This window comes from Aedes albopictus, chromosome 3 (assembly GCF_035046485.1).
Source record: "Aedes albopictus strain Foshan chromosome 3, AalbF5, whole genome shotgun sequence".
NCBI classification, from domain to species: Eukaryota; Metazoa; Arthropoda; class Insecta; order Diptera; family Culicidae; genus Aedes; species Aedes albopictus.
The window spans coordinates 101,316,360-101,335,734 of record NC_085138.1 but is presented as its reverse complement, the minus strand read 5'-3'; the positions used below and the strand labels follow the sequence as shown (position 1 = coordinate 101,335,734).

Genomic DNA, 19,375 nt, shown 5'->3' with positions numbered 1-19,375 from the left:
ACGCCATTTTCCAACTCTCATATATACAGCGTGAGAGCGCTTGTACCACCTACTCATACTAAACGATCGTAAAAATCCGATCGATCAGTATGAGTAGGTGCTACCAACATTTTACACCGTAAATAGGGTAGAAGCTTCAGTTTTGGCCAGCCCGGAGTTTTGGCCATAGTGCGGTATACAGCCTGTTACGATCTAAATCGGCATATATTTATTTTTTTACTAGTAGATTCTAATATAATAATATGATTGCAGCTCTTAAAACCATACATTTTGATTTAAAACTTGAAGAAGAAAAAAAAATTTCCTTAAAAAATCAGCTCCCATACATCTATTTTGGCCAGGGTGCTTCTAATTTGACCACTCCCATAGGAAATACACGTGATTGGCCAAAATAGAAACCAAAGCTGAGAATATGACCAAAACTGCGGCAATGCTTCTATTTTGGCCAGTGCCACTTTTAATACAAAAATCAAATATTAGCTTGATTTCTGCATTTTTCCAATAAAGTATACATACATCGAAACCTTTCATTTAACACATTGATAGTTTTCATTGGATTATTGGTTATTTTTATAAAAATGATTTCCCTTAGACTGGCCAAAACCGGTGCCTGCACCCTATTAGAGTTATAATATGGCGTCCTTGGTGATAATTGTAGGAAAACACAAGTTTGACGAACACCACATTTCAATATTAGAATTAGGCTTGTGAACTGAGTTATAGTCAAATGAGTCAAATGATTGCCAGGTGATCGACAACATCTTTGTTTTGGAACGGTTTTGAAGTTTTGGTTTATTTCGTTCGTTTATTTCCAGGGATTTAAACCTTTTATGGGCCATTCATCCCGTGGTTTATTTGGTGTTATATTAGAAAAGTAATCTGATCGCTATACTTTTTATCGTGTTAACAATTTTTAATTAAGTCCAAAGTTTTTCAAAGCTCATTATTAAAACAAATGTGATTTGAACCTTGAACGTTTTTTTAATGTCTTGAATATAATTCATAGATTCCATTTTCAGATTAGAAGTATTTACAGCATCATTTTAAAAATAAAGAAATCGATTGTATAACATTTCGCGGTAAACCGTTTCGCGGTAACCCATTTCGCGGTGTGCCATTTGGCGGTTTTACATTTCGCGGTTTGTACCAGTTTGCGGTATGTCATTCCGCGGTACGTCATTTCGCGGTTTGGACCATTTCGCGGTTAATAATTTCGCGGTCGGTACCATTTCGCGGTACGTACCATTTCACCTTTTTTTTCTTATAATTTATCAGTACAAATGAACCAACAAGCATGGCACATAAAACGTGTACTGTTCCCAAACAATACGTACCAATTGTTCAACTTGTGTCGAATGACCTTGAAACCAAAAGTGATTGTTCATGAGTACAGTACTATATACAATACACACACGTCTGATATTGTTGCAATAAGCGTAGACCTTTTCAAGTTCAACATTTTTAAATGAACACAATGCGAAACTATAATTTGAGTGCGTTCGTTACATTTGCTATCAGTTAGCATTTGTTTGTCAGGCTAGTGATATGGAAAGCGAGGAGGAATTTTTTGGCTTTGACGATCAAGTGATAAAGGGTGATGGCTGCAAAATCGTGCCTTCAAATCGTGGAGGTTTGAAGCTGTCCTACGACGGATATATTTATTACCAGGATTCAGAGGTAAGGGCAATTTGAATTACGTTTTAAAAAATGAAAATATTGAAAAAAAAACTTTGGTATAGACACCAGACTATTGGCTATGGGAGTGCGTGCGACGTCGCAAAAAAGATGCCACAGAAAAATGCAAGGCCCGAGCAAAAACGAGGATCGTTTCCGGAAAGCACACCGTTATTTCTTCAACCGAACACAATCATATGCCCGATCCTTTAGCCGTTGAAACTTGCCAATACAGGGCGGCCTTGAAGCGTAAGGCACGTGAAGGCAACGAACGACCGGAAAAGATTATTCGTTTGGTTGCGGCCGAGTCACCGGTTGAGGTAAGTGCCTAAAACGTGGATGTAGCAATTATGGCAGAATTTCTCACATTGACCTTGCCATAAGTCTACACATTACATTTTCTCTTTTTTGAAAGTAATACAAAGCAATGTTCACGTTTTAAGGTCCAGACCGTGGTATCCAAAAAGGCACAAAGGCGTATTTGCCAACGCGAACGCATCAGCTCCCTGCCGTTTGATCCAGATGATTTTTCGAAAGTCGACGAACGGTTTACCGTCACTTTTGATGGCAGGCCATTTTTGATGAAGAACGTGGAATTCGAACATGGCCGCATTATGCTTTTTACAACTTCGATTCATCTGGACAAACTGGCACATTGCGAAGCTCTGATCATGGACGGCACATTTTCATCGGCGCCAAACGGCTTTAATCAAATATTCACCATCCATGGATCTGTCAAAAATGGCAATGGCCACGTGTTCGTGCCTCTAGCTTACTTCCTTCTTCCAAATAAGAAAGAAGCTACATACGAGAAGGCATTCAAGTTATTGAAAAGAGCGGCGAAGCAATTCAAAATCAAAATTGATCCGCCGATCGTGCTAACGGATTTTGAAGCTGCAGAAATCAAAGCAGTAGCCAGCGTGTTTCCTGATGCTTCCAGACGTGGATGCTACTTTCATCTGGCAAAAAATATGTGGAAACACATCCAAAAACTGGGTCTTGCTAATTCTTATGCCAAATCAGTCAAATGCCAAATGGCATTCAGGCAAACAGAGGCCTTAGCCTTCTTGGATCCGCAAGAAGTTGACCAAGGCCTTGCTGCTATCCGTGCTTCAGCACCGAACACAATGAAGCCGTTTTTCGATTATTTCGAAAAAACATACGTGCTTGGTAAGATGAAAAGCAGTGGGCGTCGAGGCAAACCGCGGTTCGCTCCGGAGTTCTGGTCGGTGAAATCGAGCACGGAGAATGATATGCCCAGAACGTCCAACGCAGTTGAAGGATGGCACAACAAGTTCGGGGGCCTCTTCAAGGATAGGACTCATTGTAAATTCTATGAAGTGTTGCGAGCTTTCCAGCAGGAAGAACACGAAACGTCCGCGAAGTATTTGCAGAATTTGCAAGGCGACGTCTTGCAGCGGCCGAATCCTAAGCTGCAAATCAAGGAGGAAAAGTTGAAGAAAACGTTACTGCGGAGAGAGATCGAAGACATGCCCCTTTTCGAATTCATCCAAAGCATCGCTCTTATTTTACAAAATAAGTAAAATAACTATGTTAGACTTTAGAATTTATTTATGTGATGTTATAATGAACTCTAATAAAAGAAAAATATACTTAATTGTTCCTGTTTCATATTTGCCATTTATTGTGTATTAAACCCTCTTCGTGCATTAGCTGATGCTCACCCCGCTGACGTAGTATTCGCTCAGCGTGCCTGTCTGGATCATAATGACCCCAATGCACGACTAGGGTTAACCCAAAAGAACACCTCATGGAAATAAGAATGGTGAATATTTATTAATATGTGTGAATGTCTATTGGAGTGCGTGCCTTTGAAGAACAATTTATGAAACTAAAAAGGGTAAATCTTAACTAATAGCTCTTGTTTAAAGGCTTCGAGTTTGATGCAAAAAACTAATACATAGCTTTGAAAAACAGTATGTTTGAAGGAAGCTAAATTAATAGATGAGAAAGTATACAGCTTAATGCTAATAAATTTTTATTAAATGTAATTCGAAAGAACGGCCTATGTGTTAAAGAAGGGAAATATACCATGAAAATATTAGCAGCCTAATGCCAACAACTATTTGACCAGTATAACTAGAAAGAACAGCCTATGTTTAAAAGAAGGAAAAATACCTGATGAAAACATTATCAGATTGATTTGTCCCAACAAATGTTTTGAAAAGATAACTCGAAAGAACAGCCTATTCAATAAGAAGGAGGAATATACAACTCGCAAAAAAAAGTCCTTACGTGCTTTTTTAGTTTTGAAACGTTTGCCATTCTCAATTGAGATTTAAGTGGCGTACGAGTTTTCCCGAAGAAAGCTTAAAAATAATCAAGTTTTTTGAAAAACAAAAACTCACCGCCAAAAGGAAAACCGCAAAACGGGAAACCGCGAAATGGTATGTACCGCGAAATGGCATACCGCGAAACAGTACACACCGCGAAACCATAAACCGCGAAATGGTACATACCGCGAAATGGCTCACCGCGAAATGGGTTGCCGCGAAATGGTTTACCGCGAAATGTCGGACAACCAAAGAAATCATAGAACTAGGATTTTCACTTCAATGTCTTATAAATGTTTAATAATGCACATGGATGCCATGTCAGTTAGTACAAGACTGCTTTATTGTCATCGACCAGTGTATACATGTGTATGTGTATAACAATAAACATATCTTGTATTTTAGAGGTAGATTTGCAAAAATAGAAAGACTTCAAAGTTTCTACAGACCTTTAAAAATTCGAAGTGATTTTCAAAATTCAGATTAAACGTTGAGAGTTTCATTCAGAACTTCAACGAAAGTTCTGGCAGAAACTTCAACATTTTTCATTTTATTTCGAAACTCCAGAATTCTCCTTTTTTAAATACTGTATTTTGAATAATCAAATTATGATCATTTTTCAAGGAATTTTAAACTTTTTAGGGAATGCTATGCTTTTGTTCTTGGAGTAGCTATCACTAAATAAATACTTACAATTGCAATTTGTACAAAAAATGTATTGGAGAACTGTTATGAATTTTAATCGCATCAATGATACGACATAATTTGTTTTGCTGAAATATTTTTTATTTTTTAAATCAATGCTGTCCACGTGGGCATTTAAAGGATCCTCACTCCCTATCCGTAGACAAGCGTGGACTTTTCTTAAACTTAAACACCCTTCCCCCACGAAGTGGCCCACGTGGCATTCGAACGAATGCATCGTATGTTGATTCTTCTTCAGGGTTTCAGACCTATGTATAAGGTTGACTACCTTTCTTCTTTCATCACATCCTTGACGATCTTTTAGAACAAGGTAGGATATCACCAGTCAGACGTGCTAACATCAACATGGCCCTCGTGTGCTGCACGTACACTTACCAGTTCTAATCTGTATGCTTTTTACCAAGGGAAAACAAACCTAATGGAGTTCCCCCCGTCTAATAGGTCAGTCGCCAACATTGCCAGCCCAAAGCGATAACTACAGAGCTTAAGCGAGCGTAAAATCGTAAACAATATATACCTAAAGGCAAATGGGTCCTAAACGAAACAAATTTGCGACAACTACAAACACACCGGTTGCCTGTGGGGGCCTGAGAAGTCCAGCCGAGCATGAAACGGAGCAGTTGTACAACTGTGGCAACCGCAACACATGATACCCGTTTTTTTACGTGCAATTTACCTAAGCAAAACGCCGCAACAGCACGTCAAGCATGTTGTGAAAAACTACGGCCAAGCAAGACAAGAAATCGATTGCATCACACCCTGAGCTGAGAAACGAGCGACTCCACGAGGAGTAGGCTAGTTCCCATTCATCTCACGATCCGTGTTTGAGTTTGCCACGGCGATATCCCCGCAAATTGACATCTGTAGTTTTGTGCACCTTTCACTCACCTCTTATTTCTGCGCCTACTGTGGATGAAAAGTTGAACTTGCTCCGTCTTCTTTCTGCCTTCCTAGACCCGTCTCGTTCTCTGTACAGGCTACTGAGATGATTACAGCATGCACTTGCGAGGAGCACTTCTCTGCAATTTTCAGACAAACACTTTACTCTGCTTGCTTTGGTTCTTGCGTCGAGAAAAATGCTTTCAGGGTCAATCACTAAACACTGGACGAATCAAAAACAGCCTTTTCGATGTAATGTAGGTAAATATTCCCACAGATATGGTGGGCCGTCCCTTGCTTCTCTTTGTTTCACCTAGTGATGTCGCAAATTAATCGATTATCCCAACTAATCGATTAATCGTTCAACTAATCGATTAAATTTTAATCGAGTAGCGCCTTACTCGATTATTCCGATAATCGATTATTTGTTTCGATTATTTCATCGATTATTAAAAAAAAGTGGTACAGAGAAACAGTCATCATATTCTGCTCGCTTCCCATCGATCATCTTTTCAACACTAGTTTGTGTTATGGGATAAAAAAGAACAGGGGTTTGGAACCCTAGAAGTGCCATAGTGAAGGAATTTTTGAAAAATATTGGAACGGGGCTTCACAGTTTATGACCAACGTTTGCATGGGAAACTTGGGGTGTTCAATTGTTGTGTTGTTTAGAACGTGCATATATTTAGGCGCTTTCGAATGCTCACAGCTTTTTAAAATAACATTTGTAGGGTTTTCTTACAAATCTCAATGTTGTCTGGATCAAGCAGAGCCAAAGTTTTGATTATGTTTTTTCCAATGCATTGCCACTTGTTCTTGGTAAATCAATCATAATAGAATCTAAATCTGGTTTTGAACCTCTTAACAAAGCGTAGTTTGACGAAATGGAATCAATTCTGTAAATTGGAACAGGATTACACCAATAAACGCCTAAACGTATGTAATTCCATTGCAGAAACATGTCCCATAAACAATCTGCTCTACATTAACGTTCTGACTATTTTTACAATAAATGGCCACTTATTTTCGGTAAATCGATCATAGTCGATTCCAAATCTGGCCTTGAATCTATTAATGAAGCGTGTTTTTATGAATTGGAATCATTTTTGTAAATTGAGACAGAAATCTCCATACACCGATAAACGCCTCAAAGTAAGCAATGCCCATGTTATTTCAAATATATAGAAAGATAGAACTGTTGTGTTAAAAATTTGTATAAAAAACTTCAAAAACAACATAAATAAAGGAAACTTAAAAATATATATTTTTCATGCATACCGTAATCCGGGGTAACATTGATCAAAATTTACGATCTTTCTTTAGTACCGTAATCCGGGGTCAAATTGATCACTTTAAAACAACTTTTGCGGATAATTTTAGTAACAATTGAAATATTGCCAAAAAAATTTCTGTAAAATCAGTACCCAGTGGATCTCTATAAAACCATGTGACAGAATTTTGTTCAACATCGGTTAAAAAGAAACATTTCCTTACCTACTTCATTTTGTTCTTCTCAACCCGAATAACGCGTCAAAATTCTTACAACTAGTGAATTTGACACTTAAAATGCAAAATAAAATTTTGAAATTTCCACCTTAACGCCTGAAGGTAGGCAATTTCCTTCGAAGTAAGTGATTTCTGTTACCAAAAATGACTATTTCGTCGAAAAAGAACTTTTTTTTAGCTTATTCATATTCAGAATAGCTTCATAACTTTCCAACCAAGGCACCACAAAAATGTTAAAACAAAAAATTTACGGGAAGCCCTAGTGGCAATCGATTGTTTAGAAGCAATGATTCCAGCTAAGTGAGAAACACATTGCAAATTCATAAAAAAAATAAGGCAAAACTAACTTTTTTCTAAACTAATAGGGGTATTAGGGGCATAATGGACACCCTAAGCAAATGAGCTTATTATCATTTGGCTTACAACTTTAACTTGTTTCCTACGTATTTCAATTATTTACAGCTGGTAGAATGTCATTATTGTGAAGAAATAATGAATTGAAAACCGTGTGTTTTTTGGGGCTGGCAGGAAAGGTACGGGGCAAAATGGACACCCATCGGGGCATAATGGACACCTCTGCATATTTTATGCTGTATCTTTGAGAATATCGAATAGTTAAGTAATTTGCCAACGGAGATCAATACCACAGATATGATACTCCATCTTAGACGAGTTTACATAACTTCAAAGGTAATTAAATAAATTTTAGGCTAAAATAATCGGATTATTTTTTTTCAAACTCCCTAAAACGCCTAACAGTATGCAACGCGCGTACACCCATTCATTATTGCCAGTGTTCATTTCGCCCCGAATAGACTACAACATTGAAATTTCTATTTTGAGTAAGGGGTCGTCCATAAATGACGTAGCTTTTTTTAAGCGATTTTTAACACCCCCCTCCCCCCTCGTAGCATTTCGTCACAAATTCAGATACCCTCCTCTGTAAATGACGTAGCTTTTTAAACACCCCCCCCCCCCTTAAACAAATTTTATGTCAAAAAACAAAAAAAAACTCAAATTTAGCTCTGATTTCAATTCTAACTTGTTGTTTATAGAATATTATGAAAAAAAACAACAATAGCAAAAAACATTGCCGACTGCCTGGATCAGATCGCTGACATCAAGACCATAGGTGCAACTAGTGGAGATTATCACCACACAGCAAATAATTTTGTAATATCCAGGCGCGTCATTTCTGGCGATGTATCCATTTTTGAACGTAATTTCATTCGGTTACATCGTTTTCCCACATTTATTACACTTACTATGTACACCCTGGTTGGAACTGGAAAGTGTCAACAAACCCATTCCAGCAAACACTCAGAAGCAGTATTATATTTATCATCTACCTCCCAACTTGGTGAAATAGCCGAGAGGTAAGAGATAGGCCTCACAATCAGCGGATCAGTGTACGAATCCATGCCAATATTTTACTTATATATGATTCATCAATCGTTCCGGTTCTAGCGATTGCTAGACCCACTTTCAAGCAGCGGCGGCTGATTTGCTGCGTAGAACGGATGTAATTTGTACATCAATTTTACGACGCGACTGATGTGTATCGAAAATGATATGATATTACAAGAATTTTTTTGCTGTGCAAAGCTAATGACTGAATAACACCGACGAACCGACGTGACAGTGATGATTCAAAAGTGTCCCCCCCCCCCCCCCAAATTTAACGGTCGACCACCAAAGCGAGCGATCGCTTCTGTCAAATCAGCGCAGACGCGAACCGCTTCCTATATGAACACACGGGGGTTCGGTGTCGAGCTATCAAATCATCGCGAGCCGTTATAGAGGTGGCAATAGTGTTCGGCTATTTTTCATCATGGTGTCGCGGACAACAAATTTGAATTTATTTGTTCTAGCTGTCACGTCGGTTCGTCGGTGTGAATAAACCACCCATCTGCTGCATGCCGAAGAACAGGAAATTGATGCTCCCAATATATTACCTGAGCTCTTCCGAAGATATTAGTTTGCTCACTAATAAATCTCTTCAGAATATCAAATTGGTTTCATTTGAATAACGACATTTTAAGGACCCTGCAGGAGTTTCTTCTAAAATTCTTAGAGCAGTTCATTTTGGAATTCTTCAAGGAGTTTCTTTTCGGATTCCCGTTTTTGAGAATTTCTCCTATTTTAATTCCTCCAGGACTTCCTTCCGAGATTTCTGCAAGAATTTCCTTTGGGATTCCATTTGAGAATTTCTCCTTTTTGTATTCCTTCAGAAGTTCCTTCAAAGATCCCTCCAATATATCCTACCAGAGTTCCCTCTTAGATTCCTTGAAAAGTTCCTTCTGAGATTTCTCCGCGAGTTTGTTTTCTAATGTTTTTTTTCTGGTTTCCTTCAAGAGTTCTTTCAAGGGTTTCTTCTCCTCTCTTCCACCAGCAGTTTCTTCGGACGTCTTTTTAGGGATATAACGGGAATTTCTTTTGAGATTCCATCAGAACTTCTTTCTATGTTTTCCAAAAAAGTTCCTTTCGGGATTCCTTCAGGAGTTCCTACTTGCTTTCCTTCAGGAATTCACTCAGATATTCAATCCGAGATCTCGGCAGGAAACCCCACCGACATTCTTTAAAAGCCCTCCCAGGAATTGCTTCTGGAATTCCTCCAGGAGTTCTTTTCCGGATTCCTTCAGGAATTCCTTCCAGGGTATTCTGGAATTCCTCGCGGACTTCCTTCTAGGATTTATCCAGGATTTTTTTTCCGGGACTCCTCCAGGAACTTTTTCCGGCATCCTTCCATTCTCCTAGAATTCCGCGAGGAATCCCTTTACGGATTCCTCTCATTGTTCCTTCTGGAATTTCTCCAGGATTTTTTTTTCTTATATTTTACCAGGTGTTATATCCAGATAATCTTCCGGGATTCCCCAAAAGTTGAACCAGGAGTTCCTTCTGAGAATCTACAAATATCTCCTTCTGAGACTCTTCCAGGAGTTTATTCAAGATTTCTCCGAATGCTCCATCTAGAATTGCTCAAGGAAATCCTCACGGAGTTTCTTTTGAAATTTCTCTATGATTTTCTTTCAAAATTCCTCCAGGAGTTCCTTCTGAAATTCTTCTGGAAGTTCCTTCTGAGATTCCTCCAGATCCTTTTGAATGTTTTCAGAAGTTTTTTTAGGTATTCCCAATAGGAATTTTTGTGGAAATGTTATTCTTCTCCTGTTGGGGAAACCTATAAAAAACACCATGAGAAACTCCTTACAAAGCTTCTACAGGAGCTCCTTAAGAAATTGTTGGAGGAATTCTTCGAGGAAGTCCTGAAAAAAAATTTCCTTTGCAATCTTAGTGGTGAGCAGTGCTCTATAGCAAGCAACACACTATTGGTCGTGAGAAACATTTGAGCGAAATTAAATTGTGTCTGCAAATACAATACATTATTCTTTACGCATTATTCTTTACGTCCGATAGCTGCATGTCTTATTAAATGAGACTGCTTTTAATCTCCTTTATTGGCTATTTACATTGATGTTAATGAAAAAAAAATCATACAATGTATTTTGTTTTTTGATTTACTGGATAACGAGTAAGAATTTTATTAATTACGAAATACTTTTTTTTCAATAGGCTTAGTAGAAAGCTACGTAGCATATCATAAACCCCTACCCCCCTATCGTCACACTTCGTCACAAAATCACAAACACCCCCCTCCCCCCTAAAAAGCTACGTCATTTATGGACGCCCCCTAAGTTCTGATCAAAAATGTAATACTGCATCCATTGCTAAATCTGCGAATACATGTGGATAAGCTAAAAATTCACTTGTTTGTATGGTGGACACACTCAATCACTCGTAATACCTAATTTGCTGCTGCTTCGAAATTATAAGAAATCCACCATATGAAAAACATACTTCAATTTCAATGATATTTTGGTTATTTTGAAGGAATATAAATGGTACTTTTGATAAATAGAACAATGACTTGTTCCTTTACACTTATGCATTGAAAGTTTTACATAAAAGTCATCGGTTTCGGCAAAAACAGGGGTGTCCATTTCGCCCCGGGTGTCCATTATGCCCCTAATCCCCCTAAAAGTTTAAACTCATCTCTAGCCATCTATGGACTAGATGAGGTAAGAAGTTTGAGATCATTGCGACGCTTAGAAGTTTCTGGTATGCAATTTCAATGTAGTACCCAAATGATCAATTTCACCCCGCTGATCAATTTGACCCCGGTTTACGGTAGTTCTCTTGTAGAAGCAAACATTACATGCAGTGCTTGAAATCGAATGAATATGAATGGTACGATCAGTCATCAGCGCCAACCATCCCTACGAACGAACACGCACAGGGAGCAAAGAGAAACCGAACCAACCGCGACCACTATTCCTCATCGGTCGGTTGGCTGGTGAAGCATATTGACTGGAACGATTATTTCTCACTTGCTGCGGTGAGGCTGAAGATGCGTAAATGATTCAGTGGATTTATGTTTTGCTCAAAACTTGTAAAAGAAATCAATTTGTCCATAAGAGAATGATGGACGTGACTATTATAATCGATTTAATTCGAGTTTATGTCATTTGCACTGTAATAACGAGATAAAAATCAAGTATATTCATTGCCGTATACACCGGCGAAGAGAGAGATTCAGAGAGCCGCACAGCGCTGAATCGTCGTTCCTCACTCTCACTCATATTTTTTATTGCTCCCGCTCCCACTTGCTTCAGAAGCATGTTAGCCAATAAAGGCATATTGCTACCGCTTTACGTTGAAAAGCGCCGGTCAAAGAAGAGCAAATTTTGATTCGTCTGAGGTAAAACGCTTCAATTTTTAAGCGCTGATTACATGTTTTATACTTTTAAAAGCAGTACCGGCAATCTTGGTTTGTGTTAGACTACCGTGATTTCGGGTGAAATTGATCAGTGGGGTGAAATTGATCGACGTGAGGGCCATTTTTATTTGTTGAAAATATCGCTTTAAACTTAAAACAATTTGTAAAAAATGTCCATCATCTGGCTCAAGAGCTATTGAATGATGAGTTGCCATGTTTTACAGCCAATTAGACACATATTTCTGTATAAAATTCAATATTTTCCGAAACTGCATGTTAGGCGAACTTCAAAGACACTTTCAAACTTTTGTTACCGTAGCTGTATCGCACATGTATTGAATATTTGAATTTATGTTTCCAGCTGTCAAGTATTCGCCAAACCCGATTGCGTCATCAAAAGTTTTATAAGTATTGAAATTTATGCATAAAATTGTACTTTTCTGGAAGTTATAACATATTTAGTATGATAATTGCATACTTTTAGGCGTTTTCTTAAGATTTATTACAAACTTAAATAATTAAAAATTTAGTAATCTTGTAAAAGTTTTGCCAAGTTTTTCGCATTCCGGGTTGGTTGATTAAGGTGGAAAAAATATTTTCAGCACTTACAACAAAATTTCACTGACTGATCAATTTCACCCCGAAAGTAAAATGTTTGATTTTTTATTTCAATTGATATTTTTTGTAATAAAATGATTTGCAGTAGAATTTCCAACCTCTTTGACTGATGAAAACCATGGTCGTACTTGTTTTAAGGCATTGAATTTAACCATATCGATAAGTATCAAAAATTATTCGCCAAACACTGCGAAAAGTGATCAATTTCACCCGAAATCACGGTACTTTTAAAAGTATGTTCAAACTTTAAAACATTTTTAAACAAGCTTTTTAATCAAATTTTTGATTTTTTTGACATGGGGTAACATTGATCATATCAGTAAACAATGTTCGTTTGTGTTGAAAACACCCTTATTAACTAAATTCGGGGTCCCTGATTTCGAATACAGTGACCCCACACCGATGAATCACCTTAATTTTTGTACACTATTTATGAATCACCATGTTGATCAAATGGAGTGATCCATAAACTGTGGTCATTTTTGCCGATTCATAAATTGTGGGGTCACTGTATGTCGTCCAAATTCTTACAGCTTACCTACTTTTTAAGTTGTTTTAGGATTAAAATTCTATAAACCAAGAATAACGCCTAAAGCTAGGCAATTACTTAGGAGACTAATCTTAATTAATCGTCTATTTAATTGAAAAGGAGCACTTTCATAAAAGTTTTGTCGATGAAATTTAACTCTGACATGTCATGTTTAGTTAATACAATGATTTCGAACCTCAAATGTATCTAGATTTCATAACAGAACATGAATGCTTCAGAATGTATCTCAATGCGTTGCGAAACACAAGAAAAAGTCGATTTATTTCTATGTTCATTGAGTCGATTTCCATGAGTTTCATATTATTTGGTAGCTAAACAGTAACAGATTACGGAAAACCATTGGTGAGCAAAAACAGATTCAATAAAAATTGTTTGTTGGATCATTTCATCGGCTAAGCCGATCAAAGTTACCCCGCTGATGATACCTAACCTAGTTTACGGTACCGTATAATAAGCTTTAACATTGAATTGCCAAGTTTTCGCATTTTATTTTGTGTTTTCCAGTTGTTTTAAACTGCTCCGATACTATACAAAACGAGATTCAGGTAAATTTCATGAATTATAAAAAACGAAGGTGGAATGAATGTTTTGGGTTGTGTTGGGGTAAGAAGGACCGCCTTGAGGGTGGGTAGGACGGACAGTTGGATTTATTTTGATAGCGCCATGAGAACCACACTAAACCCACACATTATTCACAAATTGAAATCTTAGGAGTACAAAAATGATTGGATAAACCGTGTTAAGATGATGTGCTTAACACGGCTTATCCAATCATTTTTGTACTCCTTAGATTTCAATTTGTGAATAATGTGTGGGTTGATTGATTTTTTGTAATTCATTATATTGGAATTTTCACAAAATATTAACAGCTTGAAATTAAATACCAGAGCATTGCATACTGTTAGGCGTTTATCAGGGTACGGAGGTTCCTGTTCTGTTCCAATTTACAAAATTGAATTCAATTTGTAAAAACATGTTTCGTTAAGAGATTCAAAACCAAATTTGGATTCTATTATGATTGATCTACCGAAAACAAGCGGCAATAACCATCGTTTAACACAATTAATGGCTTACACAGACAAACAGACGTCTCACTCTACTCACTTCCCATCGTTTTACTTTTTAACGGATTATTCAAATTTTCCGTAGTTCGTAAATCGTTCGCTCATGGCACTCGCATCGTTTTTGCTCCTGTTTGACGTTTGCTCACTACCGCCATCTACTCAGTAGATTTGCGTACCACAGCATAATTAGCATTGGGCGATTATGTTTTCGTAACGATGATTTTTATCGCATTTTCTTCCAAGTGACACGTCTGTTTGTCTGTGTGGCTTATTAGCTAATTTTCCAAACGAGTCCGTCTTACCCACTCTACCGGTCCGTTTCAACCTCACAGTTGAAAAACGTAACTTTGGAGATCACTTTTACACCCTAAAAGTCACGGAAAATCAAATTTAATTGCAAAATCGGTTTGCACACTGTAAAGTACCACAAACAAACAGACGTGTCACTTGGAAGAAAATGCGATAAAAATCATCGTCACGAAAACATAATCGCCCAATGCTAATTATGCTGTGGTACGCAAATCTACTGAGTAGATGGCGGTAGTGAGCAAACGTCAAACAGGAGCAAAAACGATGCGAGCGCCATGAGCGAACGATTTACGAACTACGGAATATTTGAATAATCCGTTAAAAAGTAAAACGATGGGAAGTGAGTAGAGTGAGACGTCTGTTTGTCTGTGAAAGTACCTTAGTTTAAGTAAATTTTATAGGAATAAAATTTAAATTACCGCATTGTTAAACTGTCAAAATTGAGTGTTTCCTAAGCATAAAAAATAAGCTATAAAAATACAAACAGAACAGCAGATTACTGCAGTCACCACGTTGCGAAAGAATATCATTCACAAATCAGGCCAAACATATCTAAAGGTCCTATCTGCAGAAGAGAGGCTCTCTTTGATTTTCCTCTCTTTCGTTAATTTCTCAGCTGTTTATGTGTATTATGATTGTCTCCTTGCATTGAACGATGGTCAAAACAATCGTCTTTTGATTTGTACTGCAAAAATAGTTGAAAAGTGTACCATTACATTGCTATAATTGAAAGAGGAAGTGAACAAAGAGAGCCTCTCAAATGCAGATAGGACCTATTGAAATGTTTGGCCTGAAATGTTATCATAGCATATTCACGTTGTTTCTTAAAGTTTGTTGATTATCATGCAACGCGATTCATAAGAAGGCAGTGGAAAAATTGTTCATCTCAGTTTACGTAGAGCAAATAGCAAGAATTTCTTTTACACCGATTCTATGCGTTCTTCATCAGTTTTCATAAATGGGGACCAAATAATACTACAATATTCAAGAACCGATCTCACATATGAAATGTATAATGTTTTGATAGTGTATGGATCGTGAAAGTTGATACCTACTACTAAATCGCTTTATAAACCCCAGCATGTTAGTTGCTTTAATGCAGCCAAAACATAGCGGATCACTGTACAAGCGATAAACCGTGCAAATTTTTTAGAAAATACTATAATAAAAATAATCGATTACCAGGAATAATCGATTAATTATAGCCGATTAATCGAATCGGTAATCGCCATGGCAAAACGTAATCGATTACCGACTAATCGATTATTTGAAATTTTGCGACATCACTAGTTTCACCACACACCGGGCTAGCACAGGGGAACTGATAATACTGATAATCACACTACTCAACCAGCACAAAACAAGAGCACGCACGGTAGGGTGTCACAGAATAGAAAGTGTCGGCATTCAGCACAACAGTTGTTTAATGCTTAATCCACAAGAATTTAAAAAAAAAAGTATAACAATATCAATGAAATTTAAAAAATATTCGTGGTTTCTCACAAAATTTATTATTGCGATTGAATTTCATTTATTTTTAACTGATAGGTATGTAAAAGTTATTTTATTGAACATTCGTAAGCCTGTAGCAAACACCCCTTTTAAATCAATTTTTATTGAGCTCACACATACCTATTGTTTCCGAGTCTTAATCTATAATTGGGTAGCAATATTCTAGCCGATTTTTTGGGACACCCTAACGCACACACACTGATCGTAAGTGGGCAGCTCCCTTCTCGCTGTCGGACGAATTGATTCGGTAATCGCAATCGATTAGACAGACACTCCACTTCACAAAAATGGTTCCACTAGATATCCTCTGTTCCGACTAGCGGTACCACAAATTCTTCTTCCAAAACGTAACTGTAAATTGCGAACCTGGTAGATATCTGGCAAAGTTGGCTCAGAAGTGAAGGGATTTTTTTTTCGATGTGGCCTTGTTGCTTGCGACACTAGAAATTCACTGGCACTCCCGGCAGACACCAACGTTGCTGCTGTACTGCTTGCTTACTACCTTTCTGCGTCCAACCCAACTCGCGAAATCTCCACGACTGAGCTCTCGCAAAACAGCTCGCCAAAGTGCTCTATCCGACCGACGTCCTTGCTCAACGCACCACCACCGACCGAGTTGTACCGTTCTCCGTCCGGATTGCCGTTCACTTTTTTGCTTTTTTGACGGATTGCACCAGACGTCACGCGCGCACTTCTTCTTCTTCTTATTTCTGGCGAGCCGACACCGTTCGGCATCAGCTCTAGTTTAACGTCCGCCAATTTCTGGTACTAAGCCTAAACACGGACGGTCAGGGAGACATCCACACACACCTGACACCCTACATATCGAACCCATCAACACATGGGCCGGGACCTACGCCTATCCGAGGGAAGGCGTGATCAGATATTTTTGTCTCAGAAATACCGACGGCGTCGACTAGGATTGAACCTAGACCGACTGGGGTGAGAGGCAACCACGCTTACCACTACACCACCGACGCCGCTTCACGCGCGCACGATCCGCTTGAGAAACAAAACGCAGACAAAAACAGAAAGCGATGACGTTTATTTGTTTTGAAGTGTTTTCCAAACAGGTCAAAACTGACAGCATTGGTAGGATTGCCAGTTTTTTTTTTACTTTTGGCCAAGGTAATTACATGCCGTTTCAGGGGGTGGGAAACTCGGTTGTGCTACTTTCTTTAGCATGCCGGTTCCCCGAATGTCGTTTCCCGAACGCCGATTCATTGAATGCCGTTTCTCCACAAACCCATTTACAGACAACACTCACCGAGAATTTTTCCAGGGCGCACTTATTCACGAATATTTACAGTGTATTGGTATGGTCGTCGAGGGGTGATACTGAAAATTTGTGGTATCAGATCAGTGGAATGCGGGGTACTAGTTTTATGTCAGATATGACGTTTGTCCGTGTTTAAACGTTTTGTTTTGTTTTCCCAACGACCAAACAAGAAAAAAACGAAAAAAAATGCAGTTGGTCCCTGAGTTAGTCTCGTTTTCATTGTTCGCGAAATTTGCGACTAATAAAGCTGCGGTTCTTCACGGAAAAGCTGACCAGCTTACAGACTCGAGATCTAGCCCGAGATTGCAGACTGATCATCAAAGAAGATGGTTGCGGATTTCAGGATGCTTCTGTGGACCGAGGTCAGGGGGTGGGAAACTTGGCACAAAGTGCCCGGCACACTTTCGGCACACTCACCGGCACATTTATGAAGCTGGCTGTCATCAAACTGGCAACACTTTTTTGTGTTTTTTTTCTGGAGAATGAAAAAAAACTAAGAACTTGTAAATATCAACACTACACACCAAATTTCGATTTTTTCATCCAGCAAATGAATTGCTGGAATGTTATCAGCAAACTATAACTATTGCGCAGTTCCCACCCCACTGGACCCCTTTCGCAGTTAGTATAAGTGCGGGATCGTGAATAAAACTGCGATTTTGCATCGAATCGTTTCGGTGTCTTCTGCGCACTTATTCAGCACATTGTAATGCATAAGTGCGCAGAAGACACCGACACGATTCGATGCAAAATCGCAGTTTTAATCACGATCCCGCACTTATACTAACTGCGAAAGGGGTCCAGTGGGGTGGGAAATGCGCAATAATAGTTTGCCGAAAATTCAGTATTGATAGCTGAAAAGTCAGCAAAATTATAAATTGCTGAACATCAGCAAAATGTGGGAGTAGGATGAGTACATTGAAGCACCCCCCGTAAGTAGTGGAGAGATTATTTTATGTATATTGGCAACACTGTATTTTCTATTTCCGTTCAACATAACAAAACTGAGATCGATACGAATAAACGTGTTTTCTGTTTTCCTTGGGGCAAGACACTGTGCTGGAGAGTACATTTTCCTTCACAGTGTTGCTCAGAATTCCTCCGAATTGGGTTCTTTAGGGGTACCCAGATTATTGCATAATCGGAATCTCCGTCCAAAATTTAATCGAAATCCAAAATTTCATCATTTTAGGTGCCCGGGAACTATTTTTAAAATTCATTTAAAGTTTGTATGGGGAAATTTTTTTGTTCGGGGCGAACTGTCACTTTATCGATTGAACTGTCATTCTATCCACGGAAATTAAAACTGTTTTGTTTATTTAACCATCAAAACAAAGGAATCGGAACGCAATAAAATCACGTTATACTCAGAAAAATGAGCTCTTTCGATTAGGCTAAAGAAAAAGACAATATTTAATTCACTAAACAACCCAATTGCTCCCGTTTTTGCTTTGGCGTTGCCTGATTCATCGCAAAATCAAAACAATATTGCCCGATATCTCGCCTTTCTTGCAGTTTTAGGGGTGTTTCTCAACCAATTTCGTCGATCATTAGTGAAAAGAGTTACTCAGAATTTCTCAGAGTAACTCTCGTTTGCACAGTGTCTTGCCCCTAGCTGTTTTCTCCACGTGTCGCGTTTGATTCTCGAGTCCGAGTGGTTCTTTGTTCCTCCGGTCGCGTTCTGCGTTACTCTGCTGTTCCGTTGGTCCAACAGGTCATGGACCCAGGTGCCGGAATAGGAATTTAAGTGCGTTTTACCGAGAATTAGTGTTCCGAGAAGCGTCGTCGGTGCTCTCTCGACGGGAAAAGTTCGGTTCGGAGAAAACAAGATGGCCGATGCACTCAAAGTGTCGTTCCCAAAGCTCACAAGTGGTAACTATGTGTCGTGGAAGTTCAGAATGAAATCGTTGTTGGAACGCGAAGAGCTATGGGAGGTTATAATCGCCGCAAAGCCAGATGAAGCTGATCAAGAATATACGCAGTAGAAGAAGAACGACACCAAAGCTCGCGCGACTATAGCTTTGTTTATCGATGACAGCCAGCTTCGCTTTGTGAAGAAAGCGGCGACCGCGAGTGATATGTGGCAAAACCTGCAAAGTTACCACGAAAAGGCAACAATCGGCACCGACGAACCGACGTGACAGCTAGAACAAATAAATTCAAATTTGTTGTCCGCGACGCCATGATGAAAAATAGCCGAACACTATCGCC

General features: G+C 38.6%; 2 protein-coding genes across 9 annotated transcripts in view; one reads left to right on the top strand and one right to left on the bottom strand.

Moving 5' to 3' along the window:
* LOC109410825 (high affinity copper uptake protein 1) overlaps nt 1–16,565 on the bottom strand; it is a 127,479-nt gene extending 110,914 nt beyond the window's left edge. For 2 of the 8 annotated variants that reach the window (XM_062859031.1, XM_062859032.1), the window contains exons 1-2: nt 15,670–15,802; nt 5,562–5,865 (exon numbers count right to left, since the gene is read on the bottom strand). The gene's annotated coding sequence lies outside the window, so the exon portion shown is untranslated. Of the gene's footprint in view, nt 1–5,561; nt 5,866–15,669; nt 15,803–16,251 lie in introns of those variants that run through there. The other 6 variants (XM_062859024.1, XM_062859027.1, XM_062859028.1 and 3 more) reach the window with 6 other exon arrangements.
* On the top strand, nt 1,189–3,470 carry LOC134291367 (uncharacterized). The gene is made up of 2 exons (XM_062859023.1): nt 1,189–1,677; nt 1,740–3,470. The coding sequence occupies exon 2, from the start codon at nt 2,256–2,258 to the stop codon at nt 3,216–3,218; it is 963 nt and encodes a 320-aa protein (XP_062715007.1). The 5' UTR covers nt 1,189–1,677; nt 1,740–2,255; the 3' UTR covers nt 3,219–3,470.
* Nucleotides 16,566–19,375: the final 2,810 nt, after the last annotated feature.

Bases quoted from the DNA above. Each gene is read 5' to 3' on its own strand.
- LOC134291367 (XM_062859023.1), top strand. From the start codon at position 2,256: ATGAAGAACGTGGAATTCGAACATGGCCGCATTATGCTTTTTACAACT.